General features: G+C 38.8%; 1 protein-coding gene across 1 annotated transcript in view; it reads left to right on the top strand.

Moving 5' to 3' along the window:
- WDR49 (WD repeat domain 49) overlaps positions 1-26,339 on the top strand; it is a 138,229-nt gene that overhangs the window by 83,186 nt on the left and 28,704 nt on the right. The window contains exons 10-14 of the mRNA XM_075548893.1: positions 3,778-3,876; positions 5,975-6,139; positions 9,737-9,924; positions 11,149-11,346; positions 14,780-14,961. Of these exons, the coding sequence (XP_075405008.1) occupies positions 3,778-3,876; positions 5,975-6,139; positions 9,737-9,924; positions 11,149-11,346; positions 14,780-14,961 (832 nt within the window). The remainder of the gene's footprint in view (positions 1-3,777; positions 3,877-5,974; positions 6,140-9,736; positions 9,925-11,148; positions 11,347-14,779; positions 14,962-26,339) is intronic.

The following is a 26,339-nucleotide window of genomic DNA, read 5'->3' as shown; positions in this document are numbered from 1 at the left end:
ACCTTCTCTGAGTGGTTCTCCTCCATTTAACATAAACTCACCGCTCCCTAAATTTTGTATCTAATTCATCAAGATGTCAATGGTCACTTTGGTCCCATATATTTTCAAAAAGAGCATAATTGTTCAAGGCAGAGAATGTTTTTTTAACAGTTTATTGGCATAGAGTTCATGATCCATATAACTCAATGGTTTGAATATATTGAAAAGAGTTATTTAATCCTCACACAATCAATGCTTTTTTCCCATTCTTGTACTCATAATAATTCACTCCCCCATTTCCTCCCATCTCCTCTGCCATAACCACAAGGAACTAGTGATTATTGTTATGGATTATCTCTGCTCGATTTCCTATATTGAGGATAGATAATTCATAGCAACAATATCATACCAAAATATCCAACAATGACAACAAAATAAAAGAGAAAAATCTCAATCCAAAAGACAGTGGAAGATAATAGAAACTAGAACAAATTAAAAATGAGCAAAAAGGGAAAAATAAATGATTATATATTTTAACCTAACTGTAGCTGTGATAATCCACTTTCTAATGCATGCTGTCTAAGTTTATATCAGTCCCTGGTCCACTTTACAGGCAGAATTACCAACTAGTTGAGAAATCCTTTACACCACCACCAAGAAACATTGAATAATTGTAATAATACCATCATCAATCTAGCCTAAGTTATATATTTTAAAGTACTCTTGAGAAAAGGAAAGTATACGTGCATAGGAAAGCTTTTTGAACTAAAATGCATGGGGTGTTTATTTTTACAGGTTAAAGTCCTAAGTCAGTGGACACTGTTTAAGAAAGCAAGGAGGGCTAGGGAAACAACGCTCACTCATGAGGGCAAGACTAGGTCTGAAGGGAGGACATGTCACACATACAAAAATAGCCAGTATATTGTCGTCTTCACTTGTCAATTATTGGGCAACCTCAAAAGCAAGAGATCTGAGCCAAAGTCCGTTGACCTTCAAATCCACGTCCGTGGCATCTGGGGCTTCTCAAATTAAAGTGTTTCAGCTTAAATCCCAAAGAGGATTGCAGCTCCTTTAATCGGCTACAGGTGTGTTTAAGGTGGGGTTTCCAAATCACAGAATTCTGATGTGTTCTATCAAGAACACAGCATACTTCTAGAAGATAAAATCTAATGTCCAGGTAGCCTGTCGCATGTAGCCGTGATCACTGAGGGCTAAAGAAACAGTAAAAAAGGCACACTTAGCAATATAATCCTAGGTGGATTCTCCCACGGGAGTTATAGAAGCAATGTTAAACCTCTTTCCCAAGGACACACTGCCCTCCTGGGCTTGTCCATCAACACAAGTGAAATCACCTGCTTAGAGACAGCTATGGTCCCGCATCCTCTGCTCATGAATTCCCACTGAAATCCACGAATCCACATTATAACAGTGCCTTATCGATTTGGGGTGATCATGGAGCAATGATATGTGGCAGGAACTTTGGGACCTTGGTCTTCTCCCCACTAAACATACAACTGACCCCAGCTGAGGAAAGGTCTCCTCTGTAGAAGTGGTTTTGTAGATGTCAAAGAGGGAGGGAGACGTGGATTATATTAATTTATTATTTTAAATGTCCTTTTTCCTAGAAAGAGCAGTGAACCTCTTGTGTAGTCATTTCACTTCTCTGGCACTTACAGTTTTATAAAGGGAACATATACACCCTCTGGCATCATTAACCCTAACGTTGGAGAGTAAGCTGCCCTGGGAGGACAGTGGCCAAGGGGTGGGCTGCTAACCAGCAGGTTTGACCCTTTGCTGGACATAAATGTAGGGGGAGAAAGACTTGTTATTCTGCTTCTGGAAAGATGGATAACCTTACAAACCTTATGAGTTGGAATCCACACAATGACAAAGGGTGTGGTTTTGGTGCCGTGCTGGTGAGAGGCTGGACTTACAAAATGTCTAACAAAATAAATCCTTAAAAAGATCTACAGATGCATCTCTCAGTGTATAACATGGAAAAATAATAGTAATTTATAAATGATCAAGGGTTCATGAGGGATGGAGGGTGGGGGAGAAAGAAAAAATGAGGAACTTATACCAAGGGCTCGAGGAGAAAGAAAATGTTTTGAAATTGATGATGGGAACATCGGTATAAATGTGCTCGACACAATGGATGGATGTATGGAATTGATAAGAGCTGTATGAGCCCCAATAAAATGATAAAACAAAATTAAATACATAGCTTAAAAAAAAGGTCTACAGACTGCTTTAATGTGACATATTAAAAATGATAAGAAATCATTGTATCATTTCCAGTCAAAGAACACAACTTTTAAAGATAGATTGCAGCGTGAAATTATTAAATCCATATTCTGACAGCCTAATTTTTAAATAGAACTAAAATGCCATCAATTAAGAGTAATGAAAACTTACAGGAAAAGAGCAAATGTATCTAGGAACTAGGAATAGATACAATGTGGGGTTTATCGATCTATCTACATTTAAAATGTCACTGTTTCAGGACTTCCTTGGATACTTTCTGTCAGGCCAAGCCTGCCGTTGAGTTTGCCTTTCGACCTTTATTGGTCCCAGGAGGTCAGCCTTGCAGAGGGTATGACATAATGGAATAAGGCACTAACAGTGAAGTATACGTCTTCATTTTGTAGAATGTTATTACCATATTGTGTTTGCAGCATTTGCTGTGTTTTAATGACCTTCTAGTTGGATGGTGAGTTAGTAATCGGTGAATGGAATAGCTCATCATTCATTCTCATCCCATTAGATGTACATGAAAATGTTTGGTCAGGCACCTCACAAATAAACCATTAGAAATTCTAGGAGAAGATGGACACTCCTTGGGTAGGTGGAATCCATTCTTCTGGCCAAACTGTGAGTTACCTACGTGGTATTTCTAGGAAAATCTAAAGGGCTACAGAATGTATTGCATTGCTCTTTCTTCCTCTCCTCTCCAAGTACCAAGAAAGACACCATTGGTGTTGTCACCCAAATGCAGCTCATCTCTTCGTCTTTCAACCATGACAGGTTGTTCTGCTCAGTAGGGATTGTCTCACGGAGAACCTGGGAGCCAGAGTTGGTTCCTCTCAGGACAGGCTTTGCCAGACTTAGCCTGTCTCTTTCGACTCTTCTCTGTGTCTCTGTGGAATGGGCAGATTTTAGGAATGGAGAAGGAAGTATTTGATAAAGAATGCCGAGGGAAGTAATAAAGACAACACACACTCTTTCCAATACGCATATTCAGACTCAGATGTATGCACCAGAAAGCGCTGGTTTAACCTGGAAGGACTTGATTTTCTTGTCCTTAATCAATAATAAAAATTGTGGATAATAATAATAATTACTATGAACACGTTTTCAGCACTAAGAATGTAAAGTGCTTTTCAATGCTCACAACCACCCTATAACATGTTTTCAATTATTACCTCTGTTTTATAGATGAGGACATTGAGGCATCAAGTTGCCTTAACTAACTTTCCCCCGGTTACCCAGCTGGTAGATGGTAAAAGCAGGACTCAGATTCAAATTGTTTTATTACAGAGTCCTTATTTGGAATTCCTTGCTATTATAAATTAAATGATAGAACAGTTAGATCTATAACAGGTGTACCGGTGTGTTATGAGGATCAAATGATATGCTTCGTATGAAAGACATGTTCATCTGTGAAGTCTAATAATAATACTAGGTATCACCAATCATGTCTCCAAAAACATATAAAGATAAAACCTCCCTCTAATTGTTGCTGCTTATATTTTCTTTCCAATTCTCTGGCACTTTTCTTCCTCGTGTTGGTTCATAAAGGAAGTTATGATGGAGAAATTATACTGTGGAACAATAGCACAGAAAATGCTCACCATGTCCTTCACCCTGATTACCAGAGGCTGATAAAACCAAAATTGGGTGAGTGCAAATTTGAAACTAAAAGGCGTCACCTCAGTGGACCTTATTGCTTAGGCATGTACCTGATGCAGCTTGCTTCTCAATGATATAGGACTGGCCATAAGCACAAGGGATTAGTGATATCATTGTCTTGTCAAAGTGACGACAAAAAACCTTGCGATTTACTAGGCTTAAAAACTCCCCATAGTGTAACGTTTCCTCTCTTTATGTCACCCGAGCATTTTAGAATTCCTGACGGCAGGGATCAGACCTTTCATTTTTAACTCATTTCGTTTTTACCAATCGACCTCACCAAATTGCCTTGGACTGGACCTTGGGTACCTCATTGGCACAAAATTGGGAACACATACTCACTTAATAGCTGCTCAGGCTCAATCTAGAGCTTGCATTAAATATTATGCCACCTGGAAGTCTTAAATTATTCCTTGCTTTAGAAACCTGAGGAGCATTAGACAGAAGTCTATTGTATTTTATGAGTTTAGTGGAGCACATGAATATTTTATACTTAAGCAAAATGTCTTGACGATTACCTTTCACATTTTGTTTTAGTTTCAGATAGGTTTTTCCCTAGGTTAATTTAGTAGGGTAATGATTATGCCATTGCTCATGGCCCAGGGAGATTCTGTTGTCTCAATTGCATAAACTTACAGTGGCCGAACTGGGCCTTAGCAAAGCATGAGTTCTTGGGCATCATTTCTCTTGCAACATGAAGTAAGACGTTAAGAGTAAGAAAGCCCATTTCCGAGACTGAGAGGACCTGGCTGCACACACACAAATCTGACATTGCTTTATGAACAAAGAGCCAACCATGAGGGTTCATTTAAACCGTCAATCTGTCTGCCAAGAGCAAAACCTCCACGTTGTGCTTATGGGATGTTTTCGAGACAGTTTGGACTCACAGCAACCCCACATACAAGAGAACCAAACTCTGCCTCCCTCACCTTTGTTCTCATGTTTGAGCCCTCGATGCAGCCACGGAGTCAATCCATCTGGTCTGAGATCTTCCTTGTTTTCACTGTCCCTCTGCCGAGCATGAAGTCCTTCTCCAGGGACTGGTCTCTCCTGACATGGCCAAGGCACTGGAGACGATGCCGCCCCATCCTTGCCTCTTAGGAACATCTGGCTCTATTTCTTCCATGATAGAGTCGTTTATTTATTAGCAGTCAAGTTACTTTTATATTCCTCACTCACACCCTCCATAGTTCACATGCATCTAGTCTTGTTCAGTCGCTCGTATTCAATGTCCAACTTTCACCTGCATATGAGGCAATTAAAAATAACATGGCCTGGGGCAAGTGCACCTGGGTGTTCCAAGGAAGATCCTTGCTTTGCAACATTTCAAACCTTTCCGAAGGGTGAAAAGTCTGCCTCTTCCCTTGAATCGCCTTCAGAGTAGCGCCATCTTTCTCCTACATGCAAACCTGCCTGTCACTGCCATGAATTACACTGAAAAGGGAAAGAGAAACAAACGGCACAGTTCTAGAACATGCAAGAAGACATTGCTATACGTCTCTAGCTTTGGAATTCTGAAAAGTTCTTTATCAATGTTTTATGTAACCACATAAAGCCATTCATAGCCTCTCAGATGACTCTTCTGTATTAATTCATGCCTTGGAGCTGAAATTAGATCATTGAAAGATGATTAGGACTCCCTTTGTCAGGGTAACTTGCATAAAAAACTGTTGCTAAAAGATGACCATTTTAATAACTTAGTCATTATGTCTCATGCCCATTACAATGTTTGAAGGATTAATGTTAATGACTAATAAGCTGAAAATGCCATGGTATTAGAATCGCCTTTTTCTCAAGCATATCAGGATTCCTAAGATGTTAACAGTGTTGACAAAATGCAGTTCCTCTTAGTCCCTGCCAAAGGAAGACATGTGACTGGAATATACAAAATGCAAATGAAATCAAACAATACTTCAGTTTGGAGCTGAGGAAGTGCATAAAAGACCACAGCAGCTTGATGGATGTTGTTGATGGAAAGTCTATTATGAAATTTGATGGAGACAGACTTGCCTGTTTTTAATAGGCAATTGTTTGGGAAGCAGGTGTTTTCTCTTCATTAAGACAGCTGGTTTTGTCTCCCTCACAGATACAGAGGCTCATAAGCTCTTCAGTGTAGGCAAGAGCAGCCCCATAAGACCCACTGCAGACCAGTCCACACTGGGCGCCTCCTTCTCTGAGATGGACACGGAGGGCAAGAATGCTGTAAGGAAGCTGTACTTCCTGGAAGCAAGAAAAAACACTGCGGCAGCGGGTGAAGTATATATTTATATTTTGATACTAGTATATTTTATAATGTTGCTTTGCTTTATAACAAAAGATAAGAAAAAAGGGAGCAATAAAGAAAGTTCAATATATTTCTAACTAGTTTCCCCCCAATAGTTTTATTGGCACGTAACTTACATATCATACAATTCAGTTGTTCAGTTGTGTCAAGGAGAGCGGTACAATCATCACGACATCAATCTTAGAGCATTCCCCCCACCCCCGTGGTTAAATTGGTTTTATTTATTTATTTTCCAACAGTTTTATTGGCAAGTAACTTACATATCACTATTTAATAATTCAATCATTCAGTCATATTACAGAGAATTGTATAACCAGCTCCATCTCACTTTTAGAGCTTTCTGCATCCCCCATCCCCCACCCCATAATTCAATCACCCTTAAGATGACTTATGCAATTACAATCTGTTCTGCTGCTCCCTCTCCCCTCCCGCCTTCATTAGTAACTCCCTAACCCCCTTTCCCTCCCCATCTCCCCTCAACACTCCCTCTGTCCCCCCTCCCCCCCTCTTCTCTCAATCCCCTTGTATCCCTTATTACCAGTATGCATCCACCACTCCTGTGCTTCACAGCTGGGAGACCCAACAGAAAACAATAAAAAAAAATCGGGCTAAGTTGGTAAGGGTAATAATAGTATACAGCCAAAATTGCTAATAATGCATAAGAAGGAAAAGCTCCCCAGCAATAACCAAAAAGCCAGGGAAGACATTTCTGTCATGGAACCACTTAGAAATACTTGCACCCAGGACAAATTCAAGTTGCCATCTATTGGATGGTCAGCTGCCCACGTGTCAAGTTCATTCAATCCTAATGCAAATTACAATGGTCTGTGCCCGGTAATAAGGCTGATAGAGTCTCTTGCCTGTGGCTCGAGCGGATCTGCCAGTGGCTCAGTCTGACCAGACACTCTGCAGGTGAGCTTTGGTCTCTCACTGTCCCCCATGCCCTCCACAAGTTGGGTGTTCGTAATATTTGCGCTGATGTTCTTCACCTCACCGTGCTCGTGTTTCGTAATGGTCATTTTTGAATCACACAGACAAGCGAGTGTGCATTTTCCGTGTGGACTTAGTTGACTCCTTGCTTAGAGGGCTGCTTGTTTGAATGCGAGCCTTTAAGCCCCCAGACACTATGTTGAACGTACACGAACAGCAAACATAACAAGGTTTGGGGAGATGATGTCAAGAAGTCCAGGGAGAAAAAGTATAATTTGGAAAACATGTATGACTATCAAGAAATTGTACAACTAGGCTTGACATGATTATACTATGGAATGATATGATTTATGTATTGGTTCCCAAATTACAGCAAATTAATTAATAAAATAAAGGCAAAGATCCAGGAATGGGTTTGGGGTTCACATTAAATCCTACCCCCAACTTAAGAACAATCAGTTCTGCTTGATGCTCACCTTCCTGAAATGATCTCTGAAGGTAAAGATGCTACAGCAAAGTGTGGTGAAGAAAGCACATGGCGCTCGGCTATCAACCCTAACTTGTTCTTACAGAGTCTGACACTTCTACCTAACAGTGACTATGGGGTTGTGGGAGGTCAAAGAAGTTAGATGTCAGAATGGGAAGCAAAAGTTAGGATGAAAAATAAGTCAGACTAAATTCTAGTACTTGTAATTTAAGTGAGCCTTAAATTACAGCAGCAACACAACAAAGGCATTGTTGCTGATTCCTAGGCTGAGTGATGCAATGGGGCAGAGTAAAATGCTCACACACTGCTCCTTCCCCCTTATATTTTCCAGGGATGTAAATCTCAATGGAAGCAAATTGCTACATTTTACTCCCACAGAGAAACTGGGGGGTTCAAACCATCTATCTGCCTTTCCTGCTGAGAACGTAACTAGTGCACCACAAATCTGGCAAATGAGGTTCAGGCCCAGTATTTGGAATTGGTGTTCCTGCCATGCATAGAGGCTTCAGCAGGAAAGTAGGCACAGCCAGAAATGGTCTCCTAATATACATGAAGAAGAGCAGAGCTTACTTAGATGGAGGGTGCAGGGACTTGTATCAAATGAGCTGAGAGAAAATAATGGGGAGCTTGAGGAAGAAGCACTAGCATTATTGAAGATAATTGCTGATGCCAGAACAAAGTTGACTGTGTGTGTGTGTGTGTGTGTGTGTGTACTTTTCAGAAAAAGGCAAGAGGCAGATGCTAACATTGGTGCTGCTGTATGATTTACTATAGTTATGTAATGCTGTACAGACAAAATAAGCAGTTTAATTTCCCCTCATTTTAATGACTATCTTAGCACTGTGCTGATTCAGCCGGCATCTTCTCAAGATAAAAGTCTACTTTTGCATAATGCATATTGTTTAAGCTTTCACCTACAATAATTGTATTTAAGAAATCTTTCTTTGCCCCGCATGGCGACCCTGTGGGACAGGCTAGGACTGCCCCTGTGAGTTTCTGTCGCTGTGATGGAATCGACTCGTTGGCAGTGAGGTTTTGGGTTTCAGCATTTGGCATTAAGCCATGTATGTGTCTTGCATGCCTGATAAAAGAAATAAATATATCTCAACTGTGTTTTCTCTGGCCGTCCTCCCATATCTATTTTTCAGATAGAAAATATGCAGTATTTTCTCTTAAAATTTTTTAGCCTCAAGAACCAAAAGACTTTGAGAAACATCATGGGATATTCAGGGAGACTTTGAGATGGCTAGATTTTAAAACTTTCTATTTTCTATATCTCACTTATTCTTGCAATATAAACGATTATCTTGAAATTGCACTCATTTTCTCAACACTAATTCTTCTTAATGTTATCAGTATTCCCAAATTGTTCCCACTGAAGCAGCTCTATGCCATTATTTCTACCTTAAAAAGATATGATTGTTAATTGGTAGCGCATTTGTGAAGCAAATTTGAAGTCGCCTACAGATTTATCAAATAATAATAGAAACTTTGCCACAGAATAATTTAGTCAAAAGGCTCTACAAAGCTTATAAAAATTCAGAATGAAAAGATTAGTTCTAGGCATATGAACAACAACAACAAAGATTCTATGGGGTTTTAATGAATTCTTGATAAAAAAAGTTAAAAATAAGCTTTCATATTGAGCCCTCATTATGCCATGACAGAGAGAGATACAAATCATTAGCCGGGATGCCACAGCTACACATATGTAGCCAGATCTATGGCACATACTTTCACTTCTTTAGTGTATGCACCAAATTGGTGTTTCAAGATGGGTTATGTAAAGGACATATTATCAGAATGTTGAAATTAATGTTTTATCCCTCTATTCGAAGAAACAAATGAATTCTAACTAACTTTAAAAACCAAATCATAAATAAATAATGAAGGAAGGAAAGGGAGGGACATTAAATTCAAAGAAATAGCTTACGTCTATGCCATTTCATAGTCGCTGCGACCCGCTAGTGCTCTCTAATAGTGCGATCCCCATTTTCTGTTTGAGAGAAATTGAAGTGACTGTCTTGCTCTGTCTGTGAGTGTGCCCATGTTCTCAATGCCCGTATCTTTCTTCAAGGCAAGATACAAAAGATGCCGTTTTTGGTATCTGTTACAGTTTTCTCATTAGAGTTTCCATTCCCACACAGAAGGCGCTAACCTTGTGTCATGCGGAGGCTCTGGTTATGTCAGATTCTGGGACACATTCAAGAAGCAACTTGTGGCTGAATTTTTGGCTCATTGTGGTGTTGGATCCATCATTATGTCTATTGATAAGCTGAATCGATACCTTGTCACAGGTGATTCCGATGGATGGTTAAAAATCTGGAATATAGAAGTAAGTAGAAACCTTTGTCACATCATCTTGACTATTTTCATTGCCTTGTGTTGAAGAGAACTATGAATGGGCAGGTTCTGTTGGTTTCCAGAATAAAGGAAGAAATGTTCATTTTGAATCTTCAAAGACAGCAACCACACGTAATGACCAGAGACATAAATAATCTGTGGGGAAAGAAAACAGATTTTTCTCAATAGTGAAAATCTTCTTTAATATGTAATCGAGCCAGTCCCCAATTTAGGAATGCAAAACTGCCAGTCAATGCTAGGGCCTTATTTGAACATCCCTGACCAGACTCAGTACCACCCAGTCAACACTGACTCATAGTGACTGTGGGGGGTTTCTCAGACCATGAACTGGTTATGGGAGTAGAAAGCCCAGTCAGTCTTGCTGGTGGTTTCAAACTGCCAACCAGGTGGATAGCTGCCCAACGCATCACTACTACACTCCAGGGCTCCTTGTTGAACATAAAACATAACTTATTTCAAATAATACTGCAATCATAATGGTAATGAGGATTGGCTTGTCATCTGACGTTATTGTTGCCCTTGGTTTGAGATCTTTGTGCCATTTATTAGAAGCTGAATTTTCTAATATTATTAAGCTATTTGATGTGTTGTTGACTATCTGTTGACTAACTGACTGAACAGTGGTGGAGTCCCGGATTTTCTAATATTATACAGTTATTTGATGTGTTGACTATCTGTTGAAGAACTGACTGAACAGTGGTGGAGTCCCACTCATTTTTGGATGCTATGTAGAGCTCTTTTTAAAAATATATGCTTTGTAGATCCTTTTACCTAAACTACTCTTCTCTGGCAACGTTCCTCTTATTTAGTAAATCTGTAGATGACTTCCAATTTGCATCTTCTGTAAATTGCAGCCTTGGAAATCTTGGGAGGCAGTTCTACCCTGGGTAAGAATAGACTTGATGGAAATATTATATATAGTCAACTATATAGATAGTTAAATTCTTCTCATCTAAATCATTGTTTTTCATTCTCCTTTCCTCCTTTCTTTTCACTCTCAAGTCAATGAATGATATTAGTTAGAATCATTAAAATAATTTAATCTTGGTGCCCTTTTTATTTAGCCTCTGGTATCATGGAAAAGTCTTTTACATTTGGACTAAAGGGTATTGCTTCCAACTGTGTCTTATTCTTATGCCAATCAACCATTTGATATTTGAATTTCTTTCCAACTCTTCCATTTCTCTTCCTCCAGGGGTATGGTCTTCATTCTGGCAAGAACAAAATCACTGAGCCTCCAGCTCTGATGAGAACCCTCCGACCTCATGAAGACCAAATAAGTTGCTTAGAGATGTGTGAGCTGGGTGGCCGACCCCTGATCATTTCCTCCTCAGCCGACTGCAGCATTTCTGTGACTCATGTTTGCAGTTCCCCTATTTGGATCTTTGGTCAGGTAAAAATATTGTTTCCTCATTAGTATTTACTTGGCATCTACTATAAATGTGGGTTTACTTCCTTTTGAATCTTGGCTATTTAATGTTCATTAGTCATCAAAGAACTGACTTCCCTATCTGAATCTTAATGCCAGTCATCTCTTATTCTTTGTACATAAATCATGGCTAATCCATTACGCGGAGGACATGAGAGATGTGCAAATATGGCGACTCTGTGCTGTTCAAAATATTCCCGCATTTCTGAGAAAAACATACTGATGCCTGTCATTTCAAAATTTAGTAAAATTACAATATGGATAATATTACCAAGTTGTTAATAATAATACATGGCTATGTTAAGTCATCATCAAGCATATAAACAAATATAGAAAATTTTATTTTAAAAAAACCCTTCCTACTCATCAACTGGTCTACTTCTGCCAAAAGCATAAGAGATAACCTGTGTGGAGTTTTCTGTTGTGTCTAGATCTCTCTTCTACAGTCTTTCTATAGCTCGTTTAATCATCACAATTGCCACCTGAAGGACGAGCTCTTGTTATTGCAGTTTGACCAACGAGCAAAGGGAGGCATTTTGAATTTGAGTAAGTGGTCTGACTTCACAGAATAAGTGGTAGACTTTAGCTTTTAACTAGCGTCCGCTGACTTCAGTACTTGTGTTTTGAATTTCTTTCTCTCATGAAGATGAGCTCTGATTGACACTTGCCTATGAAAGTAAATGAAAGTAGGGGCATTGAAGAAAAGGAGTATCCACAATCTGACATTTCTATTTCCCTCCCCACCCCCCTTTTCATAAGAAGCTTGTACCGTTAGCTTTGTGCTTTGGGAGACAAACTATGACAGATGAGTTTCAACAAGGGTCATTCTCAACACAGTAGCAGGGAGTTAAAGCCGAATTCACACTTGTATCTGGGGCATCTGACTTGGTTCAAATCAGTTGGCTCCGATGCCACCGTCAGCCTGCGAGCTCACAGCTCTTCAATTAGTGCTGGGAGACAAAGTCTGTGGCTGCTGTCAGTCTGATGATGTCCACATGTGCTGAAGGAAGTCGGTTCAGCAATTCAGAATATAAGAGAAGATGGCAAACAGAAGATGGTTAAAAATTGGCGGTCTGTTTGGCTAGCCAATACATGTGTCTGAAGCTAACACTCAAAATCTGCATCAGTCGCTTCTACGGCGTACAGAAGCCAAGTGCTAGACTGTCAGGCAAAAACAGCTCATGGGTGGAAAATGAACTGGTGTGTGGGAAGGTGTTGGTGGCTGAGGCAGGTCTGGCATTCAGACCAGAAAGTAAGTTCGAAGGTGAGATTTCAGAGTTGAAGAACCTGATGATATTGCTACAAGGCTAGGATGTCTTTGGGGGAGAGAAAGTCAAGGTTTGAATGATAAATACAGAAACAAAGTGTCACTGAGGGGGTGGTAGCTGGAGTACAAGAAGTTCCCGACACATTTTGAAGCAAGAGATATGACCAGTCTTGGCGCAGGTGTCATATAAACTGTACCCACCAAACACGATCTGTGGCTAAATTTAATTTTTCTTAAAAAATGTGTTTGGGTAAAAAAATTTTTTTTGTAGTTCTGATATTTTTCATTAATCTTTGTAAAGTCTCAATCTCTCTCTCTCTCTCTCTCTCTCTCTCTCTCTCTCTCTCTCTCTCTTTTGGACAATTTCAGCTCCCCAAACCTAGCATAGAACTAGTTTTACTCCCTTTTTGTAGAGATAGGAAAAGCTTCCCCAGAGCTAGGGCAGCTTTCAAAATCAAAGGTTGGGGAAAGCTGGGGACACCTGAGTTTTCTAGTTCTTTCTGTTTGAGCTAAAAAAGAATCACTTTGACAAGCTGTCTTGAATATAGGCGAGAGGAGAGAGAATAAATAATGAAATGGGAACAGATAGGACAAAGATAATGTCCTATCACCCAAAAAACTCAGCAGTGAATGTCCTTCACATAGTGCAAAGAAGAGACATCCTTTAGAGAAAGACAGGAAATTTATAGGAAACATAAATACAGGGAAAGGATCCACTTAGTAAGTACAATTAGAATCAGAATGAGTTTTAAAAAAATCAGCTTTATTGGCATATGATTCACTTATCATGCCATTCAGTAGTTCAATTGCACCAGGAAGAGCTGTACCATCATCACCACAATCTGTTTTAGAACATTTTCTTCGTTCTTGTACCCATCATTATGATCTCCCCATTTCCACCCAACCTCCTCTGCCGTGCCCTCAAGGGATCATTATTCCAGTTCCTGTCTCTATAGATGTACCTCTCCTGGATTACACACACTGAGAAACAGTAAAAAAACAAACACCTTAGCAACAGTAATAAAGTAAAACAGGAATACCTTCAATCAAAAAGAAAGCAGAAAATAGGAAAAACCAGAACAAAATTCAAATGGATCATAAAGGAGATCAAAAGATTGGATGCTAAAATGTAACCCAAGTGCATGCATGTTAGTGGACAAGTTTGATTGGTACCTTAGTACACATTTTCCTCTTTATATGTGTACTGCAAAATGAAATAGTTGATTTCTAGTTATAAACAACAAAACGAGGAGAGGAAGCAGTAATCCATTTGAACTTCCGGGTGGGAGAGCAGCAGAGTAAAATAGGAAGGTCCTTGACCAGACACTGGTACAGTGGTTTCCACAATGGACTCAAACTAAGGACAATTGGGAGAATGGCACCGGACCCGACAGTGTTTCCTTCAGTTGTCCTGTGAGGAAGAGCCGTCTCGACGGCACCTAAGTCAAGTTGACTTAATTTCCCATTGCATATAGTCTGATTAGAGAGTTTTAAATGTATGTAATATGCTTGCATTCTTTTGTGAAAGAAGTCTCATTTTCTTACAGAACTGTGAAGCATTTTAAAACATAGCCACTGTCCTTAAGTTGGGTTTCAAGTTAGATTTTAAATATTAATATCTTAAAAACAGATGATTAATGGTGAACTTTTGTTAGATATGCGTATGAAGAATTGTAACCAAGATGTGTAGAAATAATGCAATACAAATTTGTAACAAAATTTGTATGGACTTTTGAAGATGAATGTTCCTTTTTCTTTGGGTTGTTTTCTTTTTATTTTAGGATTTGAGATGCAAGGAAGGTAGTTGCAGGAAAAATTAACTGGCAGTTTTTTGAAAAAAGCTTTTTCTTTTCAGTAAGAGTTCATCTTACTTTTAAAGCGAAGTGGTAAACTATTTTGTTGTATATTATCGTCGCTTCAGAGAAGTTTTTAGTTTTCCATATGACTTTTGTCAACTTTTACATTCATTAAAGTTAGATGTATAGGCCTTGTCTCTATGAAAAGTGGAAGCTCAGATAATAAAAATATTTTATTCATTTTTGCATCTTCAGGATTTCAATTAGTAGACTACACAGAGTACACAATAATTATTTGATGGATAAAACAAAATAGATACTCTGTTTGTTTCAGGAAAAGCATTGGCAAATTGAAAATTGTATTCCCGTTCCAAAAGAAGACACTAATTTAAGGGAAAATGAAATTCATGAGAAAAGCTTAGAGAAATTCCCATTGCATCCTAAGGAAGAGTCATGCTTAGACCCAGCTGAAGATTCTTTACTTGATCAAAAAAACAGTGAAGACTCAGTATACGAGTAAGTAATTTTAAGTGTTACTAAAATATAGACTGGAGTCTTCATATTAGAGATAAGATTAAACCAAATTCATTTCTGTGCTCTACGGAATGTCTAGACCATCTCAACATTTCTATAAAACTGCGTGTGTGTGCATAATCAGCACTTATGTTTGGTTTGTATTTTCTGAATACTTTGAATTTCCAATTTCTATTCAGTATCTTCTAGTCTTTGATTTCTGTCCCACCATCAACCTAATTGTAGAAATTAGTCCCCCTCCCTCTTTTTTTCCCTAAAATATGTGTGTTAGATTTTACTCCTGGCTTTGTTACAGTGGATTTGTGTTTATTTCACAGAAGTTCAAAGAACTTGATCTTGAATGTTACCACTTCTCTTACCATGTCACATCATTCTTAGACTAACTCTCTACTGTCCATTTATGTATTCCTTTTGTCCTTTACTGCTGATAAACTAAGCTCTTATAATCTTCTTTCAGTCTAAGCTTACAGTAAATGTTTCTAAAAAGAATTCACCCGTTCTTTTGGACATGTGATTCAGATAACATGTATTTCTTATAGACATAGCTATTTTAATCAACTGCTTAAAGAAAAAGAAAAATGTTTCCATTTATTTTACTTACTATCTACTCCAAGTAAAGGAAGAAATGGGACTTGCTCTTAGGGACAAGAAAATATTTCTATAAGTTTTCATTATACTTAATTTAAGTGCCACTGAAAAATTATGAAACAGATGGCACTTCATAGAGGATAGTGTGTTAGTACAGCTAGACCAGAGAGACAAATTCATAGATACGCATATAGGTATAGGAAAGAACTTTATATAAAGAGTTACTGTGTATTAAGAAAACACCACAGCCTAGTCCAGATCAAGTCCGTAAGTCCAATATTAGCCCATATGTCCAATACTAGTTCACAAATTCCTCTTTAGACTCACAGAGCCGTGTAATAAAGCTGAATGCAGGAAGATCACAGGCCACTCCTCCAGTTCAAGGGCTGTGTTTCCATCAATGATTGGAAGCAAAGAGTCTGTCTTCCAGTGAGCTATTTATCTCCTTCATGGCTCCAAATGAAGTCATCAAGCTGCGATCTGATTGACAGCTTAACTCCACCTCTCCACAAGTTGACACCAGATTATGTAACTGCCACAATAAGGATATATGGTTTTATTCTCACTCCACTCTCAATGGCCTTTCAAGCCCAGCTAGTAGAACAGAAAGCATTATTTCTCCCAACTTTTAAATGACACTCTCAGATGATTATGACATGTCTATGCACAGTTCAAGGGGGAGTTGGTAGATTTTTAAAAGTTTCTTCTCTGAGTCTGTCATACTCTTTGTCTTCTCCTTTTGACCATCTTAGCCACAGTTCCCTGTGCACTGATGATTGACTGAGCGATGTGGAATGAGAAGGAGGAGGTTGGCATTTTAGTTCACTCTGCTTAGTTTACTCTTTCCCTAGGGGTAGAATTGGGAGTTCCCTGGTGACCTCCTGTAGACTTTTCCCAGTCTGATGGGACATTGCTCCACTCTGTTCCATTACTAAGCATTTTGATTAGTCTACACACCCCCACCATCCTCTCTTTTGGTTATTGCAGTTTCACTATAAAGTAGGGATTGGAGTGAAGGCTACAAGATCAATTTTGAGCTAGTGTCTTGGCAAAATGTGGAGCACTGGTGGCCTAATGGTCCCTACCTGGAGCTGCTAACCACAAGTCAGCACCTTCAAAAGATCAGGTGCTCTGAGGTAGAAAGATGAGGCTTTCTACTCCCATAAATATTAGGCTTGGACAATTTCAGGAGGCATTTGTGCTCTTTCCTGTAAGGTTGCTATGAGCCAGAATGGACAGGATGGAAGTGAATGTCTTGATGAAATGGATCTATCCAAGAAGCCTAGCACCTCCGTTGGAAATTTGGAGATATTTTTCACTTTTCAATCAATCAGTTTGTCTTCAGACTCTCTGGACCTTTGCTGACAGGGAGATAGCAAAAGTTAGCTCTTTAAGCTAGATAAGCTGTTACATTAAGCACACCTTGATACTTTCTCATGCATTTCTTGGAACTATGGCGAGTGGCATTTTACTTGCAGTCATAAGAATCTTTTCCATTAAAGAAATATAAAACGGCCAATCCTGTACAATTATAGAATAGCCCCCTGAAGAACAACATTAACCACGCACGGGTGACCCAATAGGACAACGTAGGACTGCTCTGTGAGTTTGAGGTTGTAACTCTTTCTGGTATTAGAGAGCCTCTTCTTTCTCCTGAGAGTGACTTGTGGTTTTGAGCAGCTGAACTACTGACCTCTGAGTTAGCAGTCTAAATCATAACTTCTATGCCATCAAGGTTCTGCTTATACAGTACTGGAGATGAAAAGATTTCATAAATCATAAAATACTTAGCCCATCCCCCTCCCCCCATCACACACGCCCAGCTGCATTTTACAGGGGAGGTAGTAAAGTCAAGAGTGTTCACCTTTTCAAAAGAAACAGAGATAGAGATCATGATCGCTCTACTGCTATGCTCCCGGAAGGTGACTTTCATCTTACTGAGATTACAGATAATTTTGTCTTTAGGAAAATATGGTTCCGTCAAAATGAGTAAAATGTGAAGCGGAATTTTTAAATTCTATAAAATTTCATTTTAGTAGACTAAATGAGACTGGTTGAACCCCAAAATTTATTGCCTTGAGATAATGTTTAAGTCTGAAGTCATCTTTAAGTAAAACAGTAGTTTGACTGCATTAGGGGGATAAGAAAAGATTTTCTTAAGAATTGAGCTTTTTTAAAGAAAAATTCTCTATATGGATAATGTCAGTGCCATCGAGTCAATGCTGGTTCATAATGGCCCTCCTGTGGGTTTCTGAGACTGTATTTATGGGAGTAGAAAGTCTAATCTTTCTCCCAAGGAGCTGCTGGGGGATTTGAACTGCCAATCATTTGGATTGCAGCCCAATGAGCAACCATTACACCATCAGAGTTCCTGAACTTGACAATACCACCTCAGTCGTGTGGACGAGAAGTCTGAGGGACAGGGAGCTGACGCTTCAGGGAATGAGAATGACGACAAAACGTGAAGAATCCACATCACTGAATTATACATACAGACATTGTATTGTTGTGCGTTTTAATATTTTCATCCCAAATAAAATATTTTAAAAAGTAAAAGTAAATACAGTTCTGAAAATTCTGCCCCTGTAACTAAATACATTAGTAAATTCAAAGATGGAATCACACTAATTCTTTTCAGTATAAAAAAATACATAAGGAAGATAAATATGTGAAAGGATTCAGAAAGAGTAGAAGGGAAAACATATAGGTCTATGAAGGAAAGACGTATTTAACAGGAGGGTTAGCACTGGGGGAATATGAGAAACAGACAAAAACACGGGAAATGGAAGGGACGGAAGGAAAAGCACAACTTGTGGATTAAAAACATGCTCTTCTCTTCACTCCGAAGGGTGTTTTGTTTGCTTGTTTGTTTGTTTTCTTCAGGATAAAAGTATTGGGAGATATAATCTGGTAGATTGCACATAAAACTGGGTTTTCATAGTGCTTAAGGTGTTTTATAGAAGTTAAAAGTAGGTAGGTGTTAAAAAAACTATCTTAATTTTAAGTCCTGGAGAAATGAAAATAAATATAGAATTTAAGAGACTTATAGAAAGTGTTGATGCTGTTAACAATTGATACTGAGTGGAAATAGATCTATGTGCCTATATTTATAGGTTTAGTATTAAGGTAGCAGAAGGACATTGGGCCTCCACACAAGTACTCCCTCAATGCAAGAATACTTTCTTCTATTACACTGGCATTCTATTATGCTCACCTTCCTGACAAAATTGATGAGGACAAAGTGAGGGAATAAGCAAATGTGGTGAAGAAAGCGGATGGTGCCCGGCCATCAAAAGATATAGCATCTGGGGTCTTAAAGACCTGAAGGTAAACAAGTGGCCATGTGGCTCAGAAGCAACAAAGCCCACATGGAAGAAATATAGCAGCCTGTGTGATCACAAGGTGCCGAAGGGATCAGTTATCAGGCATCAAAGAACAAAAAATCATATCAGTGTGTGCTCACCTCCCTGATACGATTGCTGAAGACAAATGGGTGCATAAGCAAATGTGGTGAAGAAAGCTGATGGTGCCCGGCCATCAAAAGATACAGCATCTGGGGTCTTAAAGGCTTGAAGGTAAACAAGTGGCCATCTAGCTCAGAAGCAACAAAGCCCACATGGAAGAAGCACACCAACCTGTGTGATCACAAGGTGTCAAAGGGATCAGGTATCAGGCATCATCAGAACAAAAAAATCATATCATTGCGAATGATGGGAGGAGTGCAGAGTAGAGACCCAAAGCCCATTTGTAGGCCACTAGACATCCCCTTATTAGAAGGGTCTAGGGGAGGAGACAAGCCAGTCAGTGTGATGTAGCAATGATGAAGCATACAACTTTTCTCTAGTTCCTAAATGCTTCCTCCCCCACCACTATCGTGATCCCAACTCTACCTTACAAATTTGGCTAGACCAGAAGATATACACTGGTACAGATAGGAACTGGAAACACAGGGAATCCAGGGCCGATGATCCTTTCAGGACCAGTGGCATGAGTGGCGATATTGGGAGGGTGGGTTTGAAAGGGGGAAACAATTACAAAGATCTACATATAACCTCCTCCCTGGGGGATGGACAACAGAAAGTGGGTGAAGGGAGATGTCAGACAGGGCAAGATATGACAAAATAATAATTTATAAATTATCAAGGGTTCATGAGGGAGGGGGGAAGGGGAAGGGGGGGCGAAAATGAGGAGCTGATGCCAGGGACTTACTTAAGTGGAGAGCAAATGTTTTGAGAATGATGAGAGCAATGAATGTATAAATGTGCTTTAAAAAAAGAAAGAAAAAAGCCACAGAGTGGCAGAACAGATTTTTTTAAAAAGCGTCATCGTAGAGAGCAAATGTTTTGAGAATTATGAGGGTAATGAATGTACAAATGTGATTTATACAATTGATGTATGTATGGATTGTGATAAGAGTTGTATGAGCCCCCCCAATAAAATGATTTTTAAAAGAGTAAGGCGAAGGTGAGCGGAGAGAGGGGGAACCGATTATAAGGATCTACATATAACCCCCTCTCAGGTCAACTGACAACATAAAAGTGGGTGAAGGGAGACATGAGACAGTATAAGATATGAAAAAATAATTGATAAATTATCAAGGGTTCATGAAGGAGGGGGACTTAGAGGGAGGGGGGAAAGGAGGTGCTGATATGAAGGGCTCAAGTAGAAAGCAAATATTTTGAAAATTATGATGGCAACATATGTACAGATGTGCTTGACACAATGGATGGATGGATTGTGATAACAATGGATGGATGGATTGTGATGGATGGATTATGAGCCCCCAATAAAATGACTAAAACAAACAAACAAAACCAGATAGTTTCCTTCTTTACTTTCAAGAAAAAATTAAATTCTCATTAGAAAAAGATAAAACAATTGAAAGTATAAGTTAAGAAATAAAAGCCACATTTGTATTAGTTTGTAGCAGAAATCACACAATTATCATAATCTAGAAAAATGTAGATAAGTCTAAGAACTTAACATGATGTAACTTTAGAATATTTCTTCATTATGTACATAATACATCTTTACTATGAGAAAATTTAGTTAAAAAAATAAAAACATCAAAAGGAAACGTTAGAAAAGTAGTACTTCTGTGGCTAACATTTAGGTATTGCTTCTCAACCTCGTTGAGAAGGTTACATACTTAAACAAATAAAATTTTATCAAAATGAGGACTTAATACACACAGTGTATAACATTTTTCTTATTAAGCAAACATACATCAAGTATAAATTCCATACTAATCCATATGAGTGTCATGGGATGCAGTTTTGTAGGGGCTCACTAGGAACTCATTATCCAGCTCCTTAGCCATTCTCTTCAAACAGGCAGCGGTTTACAAATTTTAACCTGGAAAGGATTTCTGTAAATATCATTGTGCTCACATATCAGAGTACCTGAATGAATTAATCATTTGAATACATTCTTTGAGATTGAATTGTTAACTCTAAACACTTAAAAGCCCTTGGGCTCTGCGCTGCTCAGTTGCCGTGTGAACTAATGGGCATCCCTGCCAATCCCTGCCACCAACCAAACAGGAGAACAGCTGCTTTGCTGCTTCTCAAGAGCACTGGAGATTGATTGCTCTTGTCTTAGAAGCATTGCCATGTGACCTCACCATTGTTTTAAACTGTTCTTTTCAATTATTTGTGAAAGTGAGAGGTTTTCACTTTTGTTAATTTTAGGATTTCCCAGTGAACTATACAGTAATAAAAATGAAGGTGGAAGAGGTATCTCTACTAGCTTAAATTTCTTCAGCATCCTTAAGAGAAATGCATCCCAGTTCCTTTTGGAAGATCCCCCGGTCATAATTCACACAGGCTTTTACAGATCATGGACTTTGTTTTTGAACCCTCTTTACTAGCAAAACTCGAAGGTTAAGTCAAGATCTAGCCATTTGTAAAGCTCTCATTTCCCAAGACTCTTACTTCCCCAAATGGGTGATTTTGCCACCCTCAGGGGGTGCTGGACCAATCTAAGGAGGGAGGTTGGGCTGCAAAAGCAGTTACCTGTACTTTATCCTGGGCTTTGGACAATAGTGAAAACTTTTTCAATTTCCAGGATGGGGTGCTGAATGTATATTTTCCCCCTGAAGAGGTGTAGCAGGCCAAATAAGTTCAGAAATAAATGCGCTAAAGCAACACGAGCAAGCCTAATGATCTTCCTGTTGTTTTTTTAAAATGTACTATGTTTGAGCCATGGTCTAAGCCACTGTGTCGACCCATCTCAGGGGCAATTGTCCTTATTTTGCTGACCCTCCAGCAAGCATGTTGTCCTTCTCCAGGGACTGGTCCCTCTTGATACTATTTCAAAGTCTGTGAGATAGTGTCTCAAGATCCTGACTCTAAGAAGCATTCTGGCAGTACTACTTCATTCAGTACTCTGGCAGTCCTTAGGATCTTCAAAGTTCTTCCTAACACCGTCATTCAAAGTATCAATTTTCTCTTGTTTTCCTTATACATTGTCCATATTTTTAATTCACAGGAAGTGACTGAAAATGCCAGCATTTGGATCAGGTGAATCCTACTTTCAAACATCACATCTTTGCTTTTCAACCCTTTGAACAGAGAACATCTGCAGATTTTCCCATGCAGTATGCTGTTTGACTGCTTGACTGCTGCTTCCATGGGCAGTGGTTTATGGATTTAAGAAAAATGAAATCCTTAGAAACTTCAATACTTTTTCCATTTCATATAATATTGTTATTGATCCTGTTGTGTGGATGTTTGCTTCCTGTGGGTGGAAGTGTAATTCATACTGAAGACTGTAGGTGGTCTGGGATCTTTATCCGTTTTTCAAGTTACCTTTTCTAGTGAGGAAAGTTGTCATCTACACATTGCAAGTTGTTAATGCGGCTTCCTCCAACCACGATGCTGTCTTCTTTAAATAGTCCAGTTTTCTGATGTGTTTGCTCAGCATACAGATTGAGAATGGAATGACAGAAAGCCGCTGTGCCACACAGCTTTCCTGATTTTAAACTATCCAGAAATCCGTTGTTCTGTAAATGACTGCCTCTTTGCTGTGGACAGTTTCCACATGGGCACAACTAGGTGCGCTTAGTATGTTGTGATCCAGACTCAAATGCCTACGTGTAGTCACAGGCACAGGCACAGGTGAGCATCTTTCTGATAGGATGCTTTCAGCCAGTCTATCTGAAGTCAACAACGATAGCCCTTGTACCATATCTTCTCATTCTGGCTTGCATTTCTAGTAGCTCTCGGTCACTGTTTGATAATTTCTGCATTCTCTGAGGTCATCTTTCTTTAGGATGGCCACATACAGGACTGTCCTCCAGTCAGTCCATCAGCTTCTTGTCTTTCCATTTTCTTGGCAGAGAAAAGTGAGTGATTCGACTGTTGCATCTGCTTGTGGAAACATCTCGATTGGTAGCCTATCAACACCTGAAGCCTTTGATTTCCCTACCAATGTCTTCAGTTCAGCTGGGCTTTCTCCTTTCTGTACCACAGGTTCTTGAATATAGGCTATCTTCTAAAATACATCAACCATTTCTTTTTGGTGTAGGGACTCTACTTATCCCTTCCGTATCCTTGTGACGCTTCTGTCGGCATTCACATGGTTCTCACAGAGCACTTCAGTGAAACGCCAAGCTTGATTTTTTTACCCCCGTTAGTTCTTTTAGCTTGAAAGATGCCAAGCATGTTTATCTCTTTTAGTTTTTCAACTTTATAATAACACTTTGTTTTCTTAAGCCAGTCTTTGAGATATTCCATTCAGTTCTGTGGGTTAATGATTTCATTCACTCTAGCAACTCTACATTTTAAAGCGTTTCAGAATTTCTTCTGAAACCCACGTTGGAATTTTCTTTCTTGTTTTTTTAATGACCATTCCCTTGCGTCATCTGGTCTTTGGTCAATAGTATTCAATGTAAGATTGTTGCTAAAATCAGCTGGAATATAATAATGTCAAACTTTGGCTCCTGTGGACTTATTTAAATTTTTTTTTCACATTCAACTTGAACGCCTAGGACAGCACTTTTTCTGCAGCTCTCCTCTAGCCTTGTTCTGACGGATGATTTTGAGCGTCTTCATTTTTCCTTTCTGCATATGTGATTGGCTTGGTTCCTATGTACTCCATCCTTTAAGGGCCACCTATATATTCAATGTTTATGTGCTTCCTCTCTGAAATGGAGATTCTCCTATGTGCTTGGACCTCCCAAGATTTTTAGAAGTAAATGAGTTCAATGTTGTAAAATGTTTAGAACACTATCGGGCCCTAGATGTGATAGTTAAATAAAATAGATATTCTTGGGGGTGAAAAAAAGAGAATATTTGGTACTAATAAGTAGTTTGTCTTGCAAAATTCTATCATGCAATCTCCATTGTCATTTTTATCATTAAGGGCATATTTTCCAAATACTTATACATCCTCTTTGTTCCTAACTTTTGGACTCTAATCATTAGTAATTATTAATGAAATTTGAATGCAAGTTTGATCAATTTCAGATTTCAGAAGTTCCTTAAAATCTTTAACTTTTTATTTTTGGCATTTGTTGGTTTTTATACTTGAATAATAATCTTACTCACTGGCCTTTTTTGTAAATATGTGGACATTCTCTTATAATCCACAGTGTTTTTAAAGACAGATCTTGACATTTTCTTTTTGATCAGTGAAATAATGTCATTTCTCTTTAATTTGACATTCCTAACCATCTGTTTACTTGAGTCAAAATAGCCAATACAAATCTATTTCAGCTAATACCTAAGATATAGAACTTTATGCATTCCATTTCATTTTTGATGGCTTCTAATTTTCTTAGATTCACTCATGGTACAGTTCATAGTCTGATTATTTATGCATGTTTATATTGGTTTCTTCTCATTATTTTCTAATTGTTTATATTGGAATTCATTGTGATATAAATTTTATAATTCTGTGAGGAGGTAATTGTTATTCACATTATTTATAAGCCATTGCTTACCTAATTATTTTGCCAGTAAATTGTATATGAAAATTTAAATTATGAGCTAGATGAATACATATGACAAAAAATACACAAACAGTAAAATTTTACTCTAAAACAGGCCTGATAAGATATAAAACCTTGGAGGATTGACAATCTACTTTCAGCAGTAATCTGTACCAGTAGCTATCTTATGTCCATATATGGCAATATGAAAACAAAGCTCACTCACATTCTAAGCCTTAAATATACTAGTGTGGGAAATTATCATGGTTGGGAGTTCTGCATCTTCCTTTCTGATTTAACCGAAAGCAAATCCTAGTTCCCAGGAGTACTAGACTTTGCTGTAGAAAGATGTTGAAACTTCTGGCTTTGAATGAAAAAATATTGTCCTTTTCTTACCTACAGGGGCAGAAGCTAACACTTTTTGAGTTATTATCATACTTTATGTATTTTCTTAAGCATGTAGCACTTGAAAATATTGAAAAGTAATTGGTTTCTAAGAATCATGTTACCAAATATTTGTCAACTATCTTCTCTGTCTAAGCCTCTATGCTAGGAATTTTCAATCTCCTTTTCTATCTAGAAGGGCACCAGAGGCAGTAGGCTTTCTCAGTGAGAACTGAGGGAGATGAAATCAGTTAGAGATTTTCCTTTTTATACCACTGATGCCCGTAGTAGGCTCATTTCTGGTGTTATCATATAAGACATCCTTGAAAATTATTTTATTTTGTGTATGTTTTTTAAATGGTTTTATTAGGGGCTCATACAACTCTTATCACAATCCATACATACATCAATGTGTAAAGCACATTTGTACATACATTGCCCTCATTATTCTCAAAATATTTGCTCTCCACTTAAGCCCCTGGCATCAGCTCCTAATTTTTTCCACTCTGTCCCCACTCCACCATCCCCCATGAACCATTGATAATTTATAAATTATTTGGTCATATCTTGCCCTGTCTGACACCTCCCTTCACCCACTTTTCTGTTGTCCATCCCTCAGAGAGGAGGTCACATGTAGATCCTTGTAATTGGTTCCCCCTTTCCAACCCACCTTCCCTCTACCCTCCCAGCATCGTCACTCACACCACTGATTATGAAAGGATCGTCCACCCTGGATTCCCTGTGTTTCCAGTTCATATCTGTATCAGTGTACATCCTCTGGTCTAGCCAGACTTGCAAGGTAGAATTGGGATCATGATAGTAGTGGAGGAGGAATCATTTAGGAACTAGAGGAAAGTTGTATGCTTCATCATTGCTACATTGCACCTCCCCAAGACCCTTCTGTAAGGGGATGTTCAGTGGCCTACAAATGGGCTTTGGGTCTCCACTCCGCACTCCCCACCTCATTCACTATGGTAAGATTTTTGGTTCTAATGATGCCTGATACCTGATCTCTTCGACACCTTGTGATCTCACTGGTTGGTGTGCTTCTTCCATGTGAGCTTTGTTGCTTCTGAGCTAGATGGCTCTTGATTACCTTCAAGCCTTTAAGACACCAGGCGCTATGTCTTTTGATAGCTGGGCACCATCAGCTTTCTTCACCACATTTGCTTATTTACCCACTTAGTCTTCAGTGGTTATGTCGGGAAGGTGAGCATCATAGAATGCCAATTTAATAGAAGAAAATATTCTTGCGTTGATGGAGTACTTGAGTGGAGGCCCAATGTCCTTCTGCTACCTTAATACTAAACCTATAAATATATGAACATATATTTTCCCATCCTCATATATAAATATATTTGCATATGTACATCTTTATCTAGACCCTTATAAATGCCCTTTGCCTCCCAGCTCTTTTCTCTATTTTCCTTGACTTTCCTACTTTTCCACTATCTTG

Source organism: Tenrec ecaudatus, chromosome 4 (genome assembly GCF_050624435.1).
Source record: "Tenrec ecaudatus isolate mTenEca1 chromosome 4, mTenEca1.hap1, whole genome shotgun sequence".
NCBI classification, from domain to species: domain Eukaryota; kingdom Metazoa; phylum Chordata; class Mammalia; order Afrosoricida; family Tenrecidae; genus Tenrec; species Tenrec ecaudatus.
This window is presented reverse-complemented; position numbering and strand designations above follow the sequence as displayed.